The 17,517-nt window shown below is 40.6% G+C and overlaps 1 protein-coding gene across 2 annotated transcripts in view; it reads right to left on the reverse strand.

Moving 5' to 3' along the window:
* Positions 1 to 1,382: 1,382 nt before the first annotated feature.
* Positions 1,383 to 17,517, reverse strand: part of col5a1 (procollagen, type V, alpha 1) — a 96,132-nt gene continuing 79,997 nt past the window's right edge. The window contains exons 49-66 of one of the 2 annotated variants that reach the window (XM_061733793.1): positions 15,648 to 15,701; positions 15,367 to 15,474; positions 15,232 to 15,285; positions 15,077 to 15,130; positions 14,938 to 14,991; positions 14,791 to 14,844; positions 14,556 to 14,663; positions 13,407 to 13,460; positions 13,265 to 13,318; positions 12,936 to 13,043; positions 12,153 to 12,206; positions 12,027 to 12,062; positions 11,874 to 11,927; positions 11,511 to 11,772; positions 10,902 to 11,014; positions 8,017 to 8,085; positions 4,661 to 4,894; positions 1,383 to 3,848 (exon numbers count right to left, since the gene is read on the reverse strand). In XM_061733793.1, coding sequence (XP_061589777.1) covers positions 3,702 to 3,848; positions 4,661 to 4,894; positions 8,017 to 8,085; positions 10,902 to 11,014; positions 11,511 to 11,772; positions 11,874 to 11,927; positions 12,027 to 12,062; positions 12,153 to 12,206; positions 12,936 to 13,043; positions 13,265 to 13,318; positions 13,407 to 13,460; positions 14,556 to 14,663; positions 14,791 to 14,844; positions 14,938 to 14,991; positions 15,077 to 15,130; positions 15,232 to 15,285; positions 15,367 to 15,474; positions 15,648 to 15,701 — 1,671 coding nt within the window. In that variant the 3' untranslated portion in view covers positions 1,383 to 3,701. Of the gene's footprint in view, positions 3,849 to 4,660; positions 4,895 to 8,016; positions 8,086 to 8,150; positions 8,220 to 10,901; positions 11,015 to 11,510; positions 11,773 to 11,873; positions 11,928 to 12,026; positions 12,063 to 12,152; positions 12,207 to 12,935; positions 13,044 to 13,264; positions 13,319 to 13,406; positions 13,461 to 14,555; positions 14,664 to 14,790; positions 14,845 to 14,937; positions 14,992 to 15,076; positions 15,131 to 15,231; positions 15,286 to 15,366; positions 15,475 to 15,647; positions 15,702 to 17,517 lie in introns of both variants that reach the window. The other variant, XM_061733792.1, reaches the window with a different exon arrangement.

Raw genomic sequence — 17,517 nt, forward strand, 5'->3', positions numbered from 1 at the left:
TGATTTAATATCTTTAGATCTTTGTTTGGTAGCAGTAGGCTAATTGTTTTTCTTGCCTGAATTGATCAGTCTCCCACGTTGTTGTTAACCCATAAAATAACTGATGTGTGTGTATAAACTTGTGTGAGTGGGTTTTGTCATGTTATTCCTGCCTGACTTAAAGGAGCCGTCTGTAAGAAATGGCCAAAACTGGTACTGCAGTCACTTTCAAAATATTGTTGAGCGGCTCCATAATGTCCTAAAATGATTGTTTGCATGTCCTGAATTTGCCCTCACGCAGCGTCTCTCAATCCCACTGCGAGGGAGTTTGATTTCTCCCTCGCATTCCCAGGATGCTGCCTCATGCACTCTGATCATCCTGAATCCATCCTGTAAACACTGCATTAAATATTGATCACGCTATCATGCAGAACAACTTTTTATTTATTTATTTGTTTATCCATTCACTCTGCTGGGCTTAATGCACGCTGCGCAAGCTTTCTTCCAAATGAGACTTGAAGTGCTGCAAGTCATCTTCTCCAGCAGAGATCGGATCAAAGCACATTATTAAAATTAGTGGTGCGTGGCAGGGTTAAAGCACATCTTTTATTATAATTATTGCTGAGGAAGGCGTCCAGGAAATGCACACAGTGGATGACTCAGTTCACATTTGTTCTGCTTAATGTATAAACTAGAGGCACTGCAGAAAAATGAGCTCCAGGTAACAGAAGTACATACATTGTTGGTCCACAAATAAACCCAGGGAGACAGAGTTTGTTGGAAGCATCAGGAGGGAACTGCTGTTGGAGAATTGTAGAGTCATTAGAAGAGCCGAGACCCAAGATCTTCCCTCTGTGGAACGATAAAACACTTGAGCCTCTGGCACATGCTGAAGCACAAAGGACAGCAGCACAAGGAGCTAAACAGACAAAATCAACTCTCACACATGAGCAGATAACAAGAGAAACCAGGTCTGTTTTACAGATTTTAGCCCATTTAAAGATACTCATTTCCAACACTTAGATCGTGTGAAATAGCATGTGCAAACTTAAAATGTTTCCCTGTGTAATGTCATGTAAAGATGCGGCGTCTTACACTTACACTATGGTATCATTTATCATTTATTATTTTATTTTAAATAATACAATAAATATACTACAAATGGACATTGGCTTTGGTAGAGTTACAAGTTCATAATTTTTCTCTCCACTTCACAAATGCGGACATGATCTTTCTTTTCATCCGTAGCATTTGAAAAAAAAAAAAAAAAGAAGTATCCTGATGACTGAAGAGCAGACTGGAGATCACGTGGCTCTTCAAACTCATAACAAGAGAAAAAACTTTACAATTTCATGCATACAGATAGGTTTTAATGCTTCAAAAGACATACAAGAGTGGATGGCCACAGTAAACTTGAATTTATTGACATAAAAACCAATATAATCTTCTATTCTCTTATCATTACACAGGTTTGACAAAACTGTGGAAAAACCAACAAAACAGACGTACAAAATGGAAAATCTACAAAATAAAACAAAACAATGACAGCATCACTGCTGGTTCTGGAAATTTACAAAAAAAAAAAAAGTCAATTTTTAATGAGAGCAAAGTAAAAATGTGGGTGTACTGCAACAAAATGAGGAATAAAGCCAAAAATCTAAAAGCATATTGAGCTATCTTAAGAGAAGGTTCAAGTCACATATTTGAAGATTTAAAAAAGAAGGGGAGGGGACCCAACGTATGAAGCGCTGTGGTGGATACTAGTGGTCAAAAGCATAGAGTGCATAGTTTGTACAAAGATCCTTATTACATTAAAGGCAAATGAAGCGGACAAACTTTTCCATCTGGCTAATTTGGTTTCCTTTTTTTACAAACACGATGACAAACCCCTTAAAGCTAAGTACGTGTGTGTGAAAACCTTTGGTGGATGGTTTCGGGGGTCTGATGCGCCCACATCACGTCCACGCAGGAACTCCGACAATAAGACGGAACATCGAGACCGCTTCCCAAAAACTTGGGCAAAAACGAACAAAATATGCAGCTTTCCAAGCAATGATATACAAAGCCAAAGGCGCCCTCTTAGTTTCCTCAGCTTCGTCATTCCAACATTTGGTACAGACAGGCATCAGACATGTTTGTTATCCGTGCGGTCCGCTGAAGCAGGAGATAACGTAAGCAGATATGTAAAAGAAGTGACATGCAAAAACCACAAAAAAAAAAAAATAAAAACACAAAAAAAAGAAAATACCCAGATTGGATGCAGCAAAGGGCCACGTGTGTCGGAAGTGATGGCGAAGCGACTCAACGGGCTGCTGGGAATTAAGTTTCATCACCATCATTTTTTTTTCCTTTCATTCAAAAACACAAACTTGAAAGAAAATACATAGCACCACAGAAAAGAGAAAATAGCACCTATGGTTTTGATTTTTCTTTGTATTTTCGTCAACACGTGACAACACCCCCCACTGCATAGTCAGACAGATGAATATTTCAGGAAAAAACACAAAAAGCTTTATTAAGTTAACAATATTGCCACCAAAGTGATTTTAGTTCAGAGGGCACAAAAGGAGGAATGTTCTCTTATTTTTTGTTTGTTTTGAAAGTGTCACATAATATCACAGAGCATGTTTTTGTCTTTTATTTCCATTCTGTTCTTAAATTACAACAAAGTTTACTTCACAAAGACAGGTTCTGACCAAATTTTTTTTCCTCTTTTTTTTTTTCATCTTTCATCTTACAAGTCAAATGTCCTCACTTTTGATATGTTTCCACAGTTTAGATGCTCCATCCCAGATAGCAGACACATATTTAGGCCTAATCTGGGCTGCTTTTGGCACTTTATGGCTCAGTTACGGCCCTGGCAAGTGCTATGAGGGCCAGATGTTTGTGAAAGGTCGTGAATCTGGCCAAACTTCAGTTTTGGGATGCATTTAAAAACAGCCAGCTGTGGCGCAGATTTCCTAAACTGGCATTGACGCGGGATATCGGAAGTGTCGTGAAGCCCTAATGTCCAAAAAATCAGAAGAATTGGGCCAAATCTGGTGTAAACATGGCCAAGTCATTGCTGTCAGTCAAAGCCAAATGTGGGCCAGACGCAAGCTGCAGATGTGGGCCAGGACTGGGCCAAACATTCTTTGTTATCTGGGATGGTCTCCTACCTCATGGTTTTAAAAAAAAAAAAGTCACATGCATGTTTTGAAGCCAGGAGTAAAATATACAGCCAGGAAAAATATACAGAATGCACAAACGAAGCTCCTGTAGTGAATGAGCAAACAAACTAACAAGAGACAAGTGACACAAAGGCACAGAATAGAAGGGAAACATGTGACCAAAACTAAAGATAGCCAGATCGGTTGGAGTCCGTGGGAAACGCCACGGCCGTCTGGAAACGGCTGCAGCTCTCAGCGTCGCCTTTGTTGTCAAAATGAAGTGTGATATGGGGAAAGTTTGTGTATGAATGTGTTTGCGAGTGTGTCGTGCAGGAGGAAGGACCTGACATCCAGTTTCAAAACTTGCATGTGATGGAGAAGGCACACTGAGGTTTCAAGGTTATTTCCTCTATTCCTATGGAATTTCACTTGTGTTCTTGACATGATTTCATTTTATTCATACTTGTTGCTTTATGGAAAAAAAAAAGTTACTTTTTACAAATAGAAACTGTCTTATTCTTTTTCTTTTCAATTGTTTTCTTTTTTCTTTCTCCGTTTGCTCAGTGAAAAGTCTTAGCCGATGAAACAGACGGGGCCCACTTCAAATCCGAACTTCTGCGTGGGGCCGCCAAAATCGTTGAACATGATGTCCACAAAAGGCACCTGTTCCACCTTTGGTGTGTTGATCTCAAGTACTGTCTTTTCATAGCCCTTTTTCAACTGCCAAAGAAAGGAGACAGAGCGATAGGGAAAATTAGGATGGAAAAAATTTGGTGGGTTCCTTTTTTATACTGAGACTCTTCAAAGACAACAGAAACATAATTATCTGGAAGTGTTCGTCAAAGGAACCCCTCATGAACTCTTAAAACCAGTACTCGAGTTGAGGGGGGATGAGGGGGGATGGCATCCCCCCCTGAAATAAAAACGGTCCAAATCCCCCCCCCTGTAAAACTGCCACCCCCCCTTTCCATCCCTTATGTCATTTCATCAATGAATGTGGTTTTGCTATTTCAACATTTAGAGTCATCACCAGAAAAACAACTTATTTGACAATTTTCACCTGTTTCAAGTAAATTTTCACTTGAAATAAGTAGAAAAATCTGCCAGTGGAACAAGATTTATCTTCTCATTACAAGCAAAAAAAATCTTGTTCCACTGGCAGATTTTTCTACTTATTTTAAGTGAAAATCTACTTGAAACAGGTGAAAATTGTTGTTTTTTTCCAGTGATGAGTCTTGTTTTAAGTGAAATTAGATTTTTTTTTACTAAAATGAGACATTTTAACTAGAAACTAAATTTGACTTATCCTGTGAAGGACAGAGGCATATTGATTGAAGTTCAGAACTACTGCTATGTCATTCCTGCAGTATTTCTGCAGGTGTTTTGGTCACTGCTATTATTTGTAATATATTATATTATTTGTAATCAGCACAAATTATCTGTCCCCATATGCAAAATCCACCATCCCCCCTGATTTTTTTTTACAACTCGAGTACTGCTTAAAACACACACAAGCATTTCACGTGTCTTACCGCGCAGCCATCGACCAGGGAGCGGATGTAGGGGTTGTTATCATAAGACATCTCCTCATCGTTGGAGCCCAGGAAGCGGATGGCCTTGTCGTAGTTGTCCGGGTCCTGGTCGTGCCAGGCCACCGACTGGTAGCAGTTGTACGTCATGTTCTGCCGGGCAGCTGCGCTCAGCAGTCGCATAAACGTCATCTGGACCACGCCGATGGGGTTGCCCTCTGCATCCACGTAGGAAAGCTAGTGGGGGGGCAACACAAAAGGTGTTGAGAAAGAAAAATTTTAACACCACTAGAGGAGTGTAAATAATGAGGTGAACAAGGCAAACAATATCCTGCAGACGCGGCAGATTTACCGACTCGCCGTAATCATGTCTGTACTCTGCAGGGTTGTTTTGTCAGTCAGGAATCAATTTATGACTTGTAATTTGTATTCTTGTTTTACTGCCACATGGGGATTTACAGGACGTGTTTGTTATTGACAACAGCGACTGTAAGATGTGAGTAAATATATTACCATCCTCTGCAGCAGGCCCAACCAAATTCATTCAACTTCCTTTGAGAAGAATAAAACACAACATGCTGACTAAATCACCGTGGCCCAACGGCCATGTCGGTTAGGATGTGGCTAAGTTAGCTGTTATTCAAAACAATTTCATTTACACTGCACTATTTCAACCTGCAGCTGAGCTCAAAGTACATTATTTGTTTTGAACTGAAGTTAGCTTCTGATTCACTGGCATTTGTCTACCTCTGCTGGGAAAAGATTTCTCTCTTGTGAAATGGGTCTGTTAACCCGTTCATTTACAGCCATTTCTGCTGGTACGGAATGGGCCAGACTTACTACACCCTTACTAGCCCTGGAAATCCAAATCACATCTAAAGAAAACAACTAATTATTTTCATTGAAGTTACTACTACTACTAAGTACGCAACATTTCAACAGATTTTTTTTATACTCCATGAACTTGAATGAGGGAATATATTAACAAAATTAGTGTTTTGGGTAAAATCCACGTGTCCTTGTGTAAAAGAACTGACTTGTCAAAACTTACTTGGATCAGGTTTGAGCAAACGCACATGAAACAGGGAACTCTTTTAAAGCTACGTTATGTAGCAAAGCCACATCTGGCCACATGGGAGCTGCATTGATGAAAAACAGCCATCGACAAACTTGTGTTAATGAGTGAGGATGGTCCGGCACTTTGTTCCTGTGGTGTACATCACAGGCTGACACACAAACGTTCTTGTAATATGCTGCACCATGTGGTTAGAATTGGTATTGCTACATACAGTAGAGGAGCTTAAACAATGTCACTGACGTTATTCCTTTATTGTGCTTTTATTACTACTTTATTCATTTGAGTAGATTGTGCTGACTTTGCACATAAATACACAAACTGAGCTCAAGATGTATTGGTCATTTCCTGGATTTACAACAAATTATTTTCTGTCACGGAAGCATTAACGTGATTTTTCAGGGTAAATCTGCTGTGTAATTTTGGTTACGAAGCCTATAAAGACAGATGTGAATGGACTTCCAAAGGTTTACTGTCAATAAAATACGTTTTTCATAAGCTGCATTATTAAACTATTTCTCAGCTTCTATTGACACTGGAATTAGATCAACAAGAAAAGACAATAAAATCCTTAATCATGAGTATTTATATGACAGTTAAACGGAAACTAAAACTAAAAATGATGACCGCATTATCCCCAGAAAGCCATTTCATTCCTACTTTGATGGTAAAAGAAGAAAATAATCTCAGTACAGATGAGAAAATGTAATTCCTAAATGTTACCAAAGAGATAAATGGGACTATTTTTAGCAGTGGATTCCTAACAGATTACAAAAAAACAAACTATACCAGGTTGTTATTTGTCTTCAGACACAAGATACTTACTGGTTCTTTAATTCTTTTAGGCAATAAAATGAGAATAAAATGAAACAAGTCTCAATTTGAAGTAGATATGAAATATATTTAAAAGTTAATGAATAAAAGGACTGATGTAGAATACCTGAGGCTTAATGCCTGGAAGCTACAGTATGAAGATGATCAAGACTTAATGTGGAACGACTATCGTACAAGAAAGCAGAACTAACCACCCAATTTTAATCCTAATTGAGAAATTGTGTAAGATAGAAATTCAAAATAGGGAAAATGTGGCAGTAATGATGTGTTAATTGCCTTGTAATTAACCTAGAATCGCTTTTCCCGCTCATATTATAGAACAACGAGCTTTATCTTATTGAGCTGATTACACTGTAATCCTGACTGAATAGATAGATCTGGAACAAGTCCCAGGTTATTTTAATGTCTGTAAATGACAGTTTGCATACCAACCATCCGGAATCCAACAGATCCACATGTTCACGTTGTCTTTCAGACAAGCAGGACTTACTGAGAATAGACCGCATGCAGACATTGCCATGCAGCCATAGCAGCAAACCGTGGATGTGTTCGTCCTCGACTCGTTCTTTGCAGGGAAGCCAACATTTGCAAGCACATGCATATGAAACAAAAGAAAAAAAAACCTCCGTTCTGACACTCAAAGCTGAAATAATCCTCTTTTTTGTGAGGGGGTACCAGGGACTGATTCACCTGGCTAAACTTTTTTACAAATTGAAATTGTTCCATGACTTGTGTCTTGAGTGTCAGCACCGTGGTTCTTCTTCAGAGGCGGCCGGGCCACCTCATGCTTCGTTCCTATTTATCCCTGAACAGTGTGTGGATGCAGCCCCACATCTCCAGAGAAACATTACCTCCTTATCATCACAGTTGCAAGTAAACAGTGACTGAGAACCCAGAAGCCTTTTGGGTGGCGACTGAGTGCCCGACTTGCTTGACTCAGAGCTACTTGGAGTCTGCGGCAGATGGCCTTCCGAAGAACTTAATGGGTAAATTTGATGAATTAACTCTGAAATCTCTGGTCTGTTTGATTAAATGATGATTACATGATTCATTACACTTAAGCTTCTTGAGTCATGGGACTGTCAAGGCACTCTGTCACTCTTAAGAGATGCTCTCCTAATGCAGAAGAGGTGTAGAAAGTAAATAATAGAGCCTGGAATTTGTTGTACTCCATTACATGCCCAAATGTTTTGCTTCCTTGCGTTAATTTCTCGCCTTTTCGGTACACAAACCTCTCCTCCATTGGCTTGTGAGAGCATCGCCCCGTTGCTGTTGCTGGACTGAAGGTGGGCACAGCTCGACTCATGCCCCCTAATCACTTAATAACCAACAAGCGTAGAGCCAGGCTCGATACATACGTCATACTGCGGAACCAGAACCATGCAGAGCCTGAGGCACACAGAGTCCCGATCTGGATCGGGTCTCCGGAACCGCATGCAGGGCCACTTACCAGGGAACCTCTCTTGTAGCGACTATACCATGTGCCTGGCGAGTCTTTGGGCCATTTTGCCATTTTGCTCTGTAAAATACGAGAGGCATTCAGGGATGGGGGAAAGGGACTGGGGTCTCGGGAGTGTGGCTTACCAGTTTACCACGTTTGAATTCACTGAACCAGGAACCGGGATTCTCCTTTAACCAGGAAGTGAGCCTAGCCTGAGGGCAGTGATTGACAAGGGAAAAAAAAAGGTAGAGGAGGAGGAGGAAGGGGAAAAGAGCAGCATTAAAGAAAGGAAACAGATTTGACAGAAATCCCCCCACCCCCTGTCAGATTCTTCTTTTTCTTGTCCCTCGTGTCGAACTCTCCAGACCTGAAATAGTATTCACTGAGGACAAGCAGACCTGCTGGACCAGGAGACTTTCGTTATACCTTTTTGTGCAGCGCAAACTGTAGCTGACAGCTAATATCTGCTGAAAAATGCATGAGAACACAGTGATTAATTAAGAAGTGATCGGCTGCCTGCAAGGGTTTCTTTTTTTGTCCCTGCAGCTCCGTGTTAGTGCTGTGCAGCCGGGTCGTCTGAACTTTGTTACGCCATTAAAAGCTATGATTTCACCAAGAGGACACTGTGTAGTTCTAATGGCCTCAGCTATCACTATGATGAATTCCTCAATAGCAGGAGAGCAGGCGTTGATGTGGAGCTGTCATCAATAGCTTAATGTTTTAATGAAGGATGGGCCGGAGATGGCTTTATGGCAGGAGGTGCCATTCATTAAACTCACGCTGGCATGAAGATGACCTTCGTTTGTTTTTACCACGGAGGACAGAGCAAAGGAGGAACTTTATACAACCTCAATTCCAAACAAGTTAGGACACTGCAACAGAATATGAAAAAGGTATCAAAAGTTGAAAGTGAGACATTTTACAGTCTTGTGAAATATGAACTGATTCTTTTCATTAATTTATTTGATGGCAGCAATGTCTCTCAGAAAAGTTGATCCGGGACGACGTTCACCACCGAGTAGCCTTGCCCTTTTCTTCCAACTATCCAGGTACCTCTAGGGAACTGAGAAAACCACTTTCTGAAGTTTTCGGAGGAATGTTTTTGGCAGAGGATAAAGAATCCAAGCTGCTCAACAGTCCTGGGTTTTTTAATTAATTTTTTTATTTAATTGTTTCATGATCCAGGAGGTTTTGTTCTACTTATGGACTGTCTGGTTATCTGTATAACCCTGAATGGACGAGCAAGATGTCTTTCACCTAAAGAAAGCGTGGCAAGGCTCCAGCAGACCCCATGACCATGAAGAATGCATGGATGGATGGTCTGGCCTGCAGGCAGCCCAGTTTGGTGTCTGGACTCTTCTACTAAGCCAGGCTTTTGTAAGTAATGCAGTATGTAAATTGGGATTGTCTTTCTGGAAGTTGCAAGGTCTTCCCTGTCTGGATAGAAGCATTGCTCCAAAATCTATACATGCACCTTTTCAGAAGATTCTATGCATCTTATCGGAACAGCCTGCCGGAGGATCTGAGAGGAGCTGGAAATGTGGACATTTTTAAACGTAGACTAAAAACTAATCTCTTTGGTCTGGCTTTTATGTAGCATCACATTTTATAGTTTTATTCTGTTTAACATTTTTTAAAGGTATCTGTTTTATTTATTTATCTATCTCTTATAATGTTTTTTATCATTTTTTATTGTTGTGGACTGATTATTTTTTAGCCTTAATCCTTGAACTTTTATCTTTTTATAAATTTTATATATTCTATATTGTATGTCAGGGTGCATTGGTCTCCCAGTTTTTATTTATTTGTTTATTATGCTTATTTTTCAATCAAAATGTCAAAGCACCTTGTATTTCATGTACCTGAATGAAAGGTGCTATATAAATAAAATTTGATTGATTGATTGATATATGCAGGGTCCGAGATATAAAGATGGGGAGAGTTTTTCCAGCCATGTCGCTGACCTGGTGACAATTAACCAATACAGGTGTTTATTTTTAGCACCATCTACTTTTTCTTTCATTTTTTGGCCATTTTCCAACTTTTAAAGACATTCTCTACACCGTCCTAACTGTTTTGGGGATGGGGTTTATACAACTTATGACTCTGTCCTTCTCTTCACTCCACAGCACCATCTTGGATTTCAGACGTGAGTTTCTGTCCAACCTGTGGACAGTGTAATTATGTGCTCTTATAATACTAGCACCACTCTCAAAGAAATGTGGGCGGGTTTTTGAAGTGTCTATGCCAAGAAATGACAGCATGGCCTATTCTTTCCACTCGGTGACACAAATGAGAGCAGCCGATCGCCGGCGCGCTATAAAAAGGCTGCTTCATTATTCCCAGCTTAAACCGACCCCAGCTCCTCTGAGGCTCAGTGAGAAGGATCATTAAGATGGCTGTAGCACTGTGGTATTACACAACCCTCGGGTTTGTCAGAGACAATGTCTCCACTCTCCCCAACGCTGCTTTCTTCTACACTCTTCTCAATGCGCCCGTCATCTGCCAAGGGCTTCTATGTGGACGATTTCTTAATATTCAGTCTAAAAATGGCACAGAAACAACAGTGCAGATCATTTTTAGAGTGAATCTGTGTGTTTATGGTGTGAATAAGGGAGTTGCTGGTGAATCATCTCTCGCAACTTCTTATCAACAACACTCCAGGTGATTATATTATAGCTAATTATATCAGTACATGAGCAGGTACAACAGAGTAACTGTTGCCAAACTTGCGATGTTGACAGTATGCACAGAGGCTACTCCCAAATGTGAAGATAAATTACAATTATTTTCTTTACTGGAATGTTTCTATGCATACTGTAGTCTCAGCCTTACATCTTTTTTTTTTACATGTGTATGAATGATAGCACTTGTGCAGATTTTGCCAGACGTACCCCTTCAGACTTCTTATCTGGGAAGATGCAGCTTTCTCCACCTGCTGTGAAGTTGCAGTAAACCTTGAAGGAGTCCCGCGAGCAGCCCTGGTTGGGATCAATCCAGTACTCGCCTAAAAAAGTTGAAGAGAGGCAGAAATTTCAGGGAGGAAAGGCTACGATTACAGAGCGGCATGCATTATTCAGTGGCGACACTCTGCGCATTCAGGTTGAGAAGAAGTTTAAATCATACATGGATTTAAGTCTCTGTAGTATCTATGAGACATCCGCAGCTTTCAAGTATTTGGTCGACAGCTAAACCTGATGCCCACAGTTGGATTTTGCAAAGTTGCACTATTTAGGTTGGACCTTTTTAATTTAGTGATGAGTATTTACCGGATATCTCAACAACTCAGCATGTTCTATCATCAATAGGTCAAACCACAAAACACTATGAATTGATGCATCAAGTCTCCCACTTTCACGTCACCGTGGCCATCGCGAACATGAGATGTGGGTTTTGGACTTTGAGTAAAGCTTTAATTAACACCCACACACATTATACCGTCTTCTTTTTTTTATCATTTCCATCTCGTAGCTGCAACTTAAGAAATTTGAGGTGATACAAACCATCAGGGAAATCAGGGTGGCAGAGCTGCAGGTCCTTGCAGGTTCGTGCAGGGTTGCTCTGCGTGCCCAGTGGGTGCTTCATTTGCTCGATCTCCAGCTTAAGCGAGTTGAGGGAGCCAAAGATCTCCTCCATGCCGTCGTCGTAGTCCTTGTAGTTGGCATCCGCATCGTCCATCAGCTGGCTGGCGTCGATATTCCTACGCGATCTACCTTTAGTGGGAGCGTGGATGGGAAGTGGGTGGATGACATCACCAGGAGGGCCCTGTTATGGATGGATGGAAGGAAATAAATAGTTAAAAGATACTGAAGTTCTTGAACTAAGAGGACAGAACCAGATAAGATGTCATCAGAGTGCATACTTACAGGGGGGCCAGGAGATCCAGGTACACCAGTCTCTCCTTTTGGTCCAGTTTGACCCTGAGCAGGACAGTTTAGATCCATGATTCACCACATTTTTATGGTTTACATTAAACATACGTGTTTCTTGGGAAGTGCAAATCTCGGTAACCAACTTACAGATGAGCCTTTGGCTCCTTTGGGACCTGGAGGACCCTAAAGACATAAAGAAATCAACGAATTAAAATTGATTTAGACATTACATGCCAGCTGTAATGCGAGATCTTAGAGTGAGCGTTGGCTTACAGGTAATCCGGGAGGACCGACGGGACCAAGAGGACCTGTAGGACCAGCAATACCCTGAAGGACAAAGAGTGCAAATCTATAAATGTTGTGTCGACAAAAGAAGCATTATTTATTTAACAGCGGTAGCTGCTCTACACCAATGAACAAAGTGAACAAACTTATTGTACATACAGTGCAGCACCTCTGCACACAAGAGCAATTCATAAAACAAATTACAGAGAACACACCAACAGATTATTTATTAATTCAGGACTTATTAAATTTAAAGAAATAGTTGAGTTACAGACGTTATTAGTTATGCATAGGGCAAAAAGAAAATTATTACAAAAGTAATCTACAGCAGTTGTTTGTTTTTTCAAATCCAGAAGTTATAGATCATAGAAGGAAATATAATTTCAAACATCAGCATGCAAGGACCACTCTTAAGCAGATGTGTACATCGGTTGTGGGAGTAAAACTGTGGAACTCTCTTCAGAATGATTTAAAGGAATGCACAAATTCACTTAGGTTCAAAAAAATGTATAGAGATAAAATATTTAAGTTATATATTCATGAATAGACTGGGAATTAAGCAGTATTATTAATATCTGTGGTTGGTTCTATTTAAGTGTATATATTGGTTACATTGACTGTTCTTTTTGTTTTGGTATTTAATAAGGGGCAGGTAACATAAGACTTGTCTTCATCCTGCTCCTTTTCGATCATGGTGTGTAGATTGACCACCCTGCACGAAACGAATAAATACATTTCTCGTGGCTTTGTTGCGTGTGTTTGTGTGCTTACGTTGTCTCCTTTTGGACCAGATGTTCCTGGGGGACCTGGAAGGCCTCTGTCACCCTTTTCTCCCTGTTCACCTGGAGGTCCAATAAGACCGATGAGACCTGGATGACCCTGAAGTCAAATAGCAACATATGAGCACATGTTATCAATATGGCAGTCAATAATGTGCCAACATAGCAATAATATACAAACCAGGCACACCCTCTGGTCATTAGGCTAGTGGCCTGATTAAAATAAACCTCATCACTCACTCTACAAATGTGTAGGTTTTAGATTTAAAGGTAATGCTCGGCATTATTTGAGCCACTTTGGTGTGTGTTGGATGAACTCACCTTTTCTCCTTTAACACCAGAGTCTCCTTTCAAACCAGGTAAACCAGCAGGGCCCTGTGAAAGGAGAATCACCACAGTGAGTTTCTTCTCAAAAATGAAAATGAACCATAAGATAAAATCCAAGGGAGTCCCTTCTACTCACCATAGGTCCAGGGGGTCCGTCTGGGCCTGGAGCACCAGGGAGTCCTTGCTCTCCCTGTAAAGAGTTACCAATTATTAGGGGTGTAACGATACACTAATCTCACGATACGGTACGATACACGATATTGAGGTCACGATAACGATACGATATTATAGCAGTATTTTTTAACAACCTTGATAGAGGAATATATGACTGGAAAAAATTGTCTTTTATTTGAAAGACACAAAATACAAAACAATACTGTGTGTTCACCCTATTGTTACAGTTTGTAATTCTTTATAACTGTTTAAGTTTTAAAGAGAAAGCCAGGCCAACCATTTTCCACAAACTGAACTAAAAGTCAATGTCAGGTTTGCATTATGCATCTTCAGTTTCATACAAGTACAAATATTTTGCCACAAACTGAATAGTTTCTCTCATGTATGATTTGACTTTTTTCTTTTCCAGAAATTTAACAACTGAAATTGAATAAATAAATACAAGTAAATAAATACATACAATTTTACATCATAAAAAAGATTGATTCATGCTCACCTTATAAGTGTAAGAGGCGATTTATTTTGTTTAAGAAGGTTATTTTGGTAATTCAGGGTTCATTATTTTATAAATATATTCTTTATATTCTGTAAATCAGGGACTATAATGACACTAGTCAGTATATCAGTTGTTAGTATGTTTTAGATTGGGCGGAGTGATACAGCACTAGGTGTTGTGTTGATGTTCTGAAATCCTACGCTGTTGAGCGGACATTGAAGTACACGCAAACTCACGCAGAAGTTGTCCCGTGTTTATCCTACTCACGACCCCAAAAAGGTTTAATTTAATAAGGTAAGGCTTAACTCTACACCAGACTTAAATAAGTAAAGGTTCAGAGCTCAAAACAGGACCGCAAAACGGGACTACTTTCTTCTGAGCGGAGTAAGATTTTGGTCCGCGCGGTCGCGGTCGGATGCGCGTTTCTAGTCAACACAATAGATTAATATTAATAACCCAATATCGCGATACAGGTTGTCACCTCCACGACACGTATTGTGACGTTTTTGTGTCGCGAATTTCGTGGCACGATATATTGTTACACCCCTACCAATTATCAAGTGTATGTATGCCCATCTGGCGTCTAGAAACTACATGCATCAATACATGACTTACAACTGCGCCAGGGATACCCCTCAGGCCTTCAGAACCAGGCTTGCCAGGAGATCCTTGAGGGCCAACAGGGCCTGTCTTTCCTTGCGGGCCTTCTAAGCCAGATTCACCCTGTCACACAAACAGGATTCATTCAAAATATATTATTCTTGATCATTCAATAATTATTTTAATTTCATTAGCTCACAAATTGAATAAGGAACAACAGAAAATCCTTAATTTCTATTCGGTGAAATACCTTAGCTCCCTTCTCTCCTTGTCTTCCCTCAGGTCCTGATGCTCCAGGGGGCCCCTGTAAAATAATATTTGATAAAGATTAATGTGAAATACAAGTGCAGAGCATTTTGACACTGATAAGACAAAAATAGCTCAGGACAGTACTTACTCTCTTTCCTGGAGGTCCAGAGGGACCAGACTCTCCAGTGGGTCCAGGTGAACCCTGGATTTAAATAAAAACACACCATTTTACAAAACAGTTCTTCAACAATACCAAAATACTGAGAAAAGTTGCATAAAACACTTACAGCCTGACCGGCCTCTCCATCATCTCCCTTGTCACCAGATGGACCATCTAAACCCTGTATAAACATCGAACCTGAGTCATGAACCTTGGCATCGAAAGCGGCATCAAGTCTCTCAGTTTGTTCACAGAACAGATGATGACTTGTAACAAACTTACAGCTGGACCGGTCTCTCCGGGTGGGCCTGGGTCACCGGGGAAACCACTTGGGCCCTAGAATTTCACAAAACATGCTTTACTCTTATATGCATAAAATATGTAAAAAGCATTTTATACAAAAATATTATAACTTACTGGACTTCCTTTGGGGCCGTCATCTCCAGGGGGGCCTTTAGGGCCAGGAGGTCCAGCAGCACCAGCTGGACCACTTTCTCCCTTTTCTCCACGTTCTCCTCTTGAGCCCTAAATTAATATGCAAAGAGTCACAAAATTAGCTTGTTTTGTAATGGCTGCTGGAGATAAATGTAATAGTTCAGTCTTTAACTTGCTGTGAAATTACCCATGATGCACTCCCTTTGCCTTTTATTCTATTAGTACCCTTATGAGATTAAACAAATAAGAAACAGATAACTTACTGGTGGGCCAAGTTCTCCTTGAAGTCCTGGCTCTCCTGTTTCACCAGCATCTCCCTAAGAGAAGAGAATGGGGAGGGGTAATGGTGGGTGAGAAAGATGGCAACATTATCAGTAAAAAGTAGTGATGCACCGAAATGAAAATTTGTGGCCGAAACCGAAACCGAAAATAATAATAAACACTACCGAACAATACCGAACATGGTTCTTCGCAGTTTTTCATTTATTTTGCCAATTTTTTCATCATTGCATAAATCAAATAAATTTGATTTAGGCATGCTTTTCAAAGAAAAAAATCTTTTACAAAATGACAAGGTAGAAAATATTTATTGAACATAAAAAAATGACATTTTTTAAATTTCCCAGCATTATGTTGTTTTGGTTCCACCTCCTGGTGAATGTTAGGTCAAATTCTTATGGGGTTAGTTTTTGGTTGGCAAACGATTTATGTAGTGCGCAACGTTACGGGACGGAGCGGCCAGTCTATTTCCTTATTTTACAACGCCGTTATTGTTCGGTTTTTTTCCCCACTTATTCCACCGAACACCGAAAGTGTTTTTTTTACCATTTTCGGCCGAACAATTGGTGCATCACTAGTTAAAAGGGGATTTGTTGATCTAGTGTGCCTCTACAAATCCCATCATTGGCAGCAACCCATGTTGTCCCTTTGCCCTTGTCACCCAAATGGGAATAGAAAGAGATGACACCAGAAATTTCAATCCATCACGTTCAGCCAGATTGGGTGGCTACAGCAAAGCGTACGTTGACCTCACTGTTCTCGACGGACCCTGCCCATTTATCTTGTCCTCTTGCTCCTGCCTCATTGAAGAGATGCCCTGTTGACTCACCTATGTAGGTCAGGCACAATCGTTATTCACTGTCACATAAGCCTCCTGTCCTCTCTGCTGGGGGTTTAATGCAGTCTGGCGAACCTGTTTCGCAGAAAAATACTAACCCGTGTCATGTTTGGAGGAGCAAATCGATGGTGTGGTTCCGGAGAGCCAGAGACAAGCTGTGCTGTGATGTGTTATGATAAGTATCTCCATAGCACCTCAAGCATGAACAGCCCTGTACTCTTGAATTTCAGTGGAGACTCTGAATTAGAGTTTGGGCTGTTTGCCCAAACGTCTCTCGCTGCTGTCAAAAAATTCACAAGCAACAGTTGGGATGGTTTCTTAAAACCCATGACTGATCCTCATGTTTTAGCAACACGCGCTGGTTTTTATGCAGTGTTGCATCTGGGACTTTACAGTCCTTACCTCCAAACTCCCAACAACCTGGTTATGTCCGTCAAAGGGCTGTTTATAAAAATCTGCTGAGAACAGAAGAACTCGTGAAAAGACACTTGCTCATCATGGATACATGAGGGAAGTGTTTACAGAAAACGCCTGAGTTCTGTTGCTTGCCAGCTCCCTGGGTTGGCCATTAAAATGCCAGATCAGCTAAAGGGTGATTAGCCCAAAGAGGCTATGCGTGTTTGCACGAGGTGGGCAGAGGGGGTGTGGGGGGTGGGGGGTGGAGTGATCTGTACTCGGGGAGATTATAAAAGAGCAAAAGGGGATTGTATTGATGGAACCAGATAGAACAAATCACACCATCACTTGTGATGGAAAGTGATGAGAAAGTGCATCGCACTGCATTCCAGCAGCACTGTCAAAGCGTTTTTATGATGAAACAGCAGCAACTAATAAGAGCTGAGGCTGATTTTTATGAATGACATCTTTTGAATAATGCATTAATCTTCTTCATCAGTGGTGTTTCTACTTATTCATGCTATCGACACCCAGCGATGCTCTTTGGGATAGCAGCCTTAGAGAAGAATTGGTGTGCATCTGTCATTCTGAGGTGGTGAAAACAGTCATAGCCCGTTAAA

The sequence above is a fragment of the Cololabis saira genome, chromosome 11 (genome assembly GCF_033807715.1).
Source record: "Cololabis saira isolate AMF1-May2022 chromosome 11, fColSai1.1, whole genome shotgun sequence".
In the NCBI taxonomy this organism is placed as follows: Eukaryota; Metazoa; Chordata; class Actinopteri; order Beloniformes; family Belonidae; genus Cololabis; species Cololabis saira.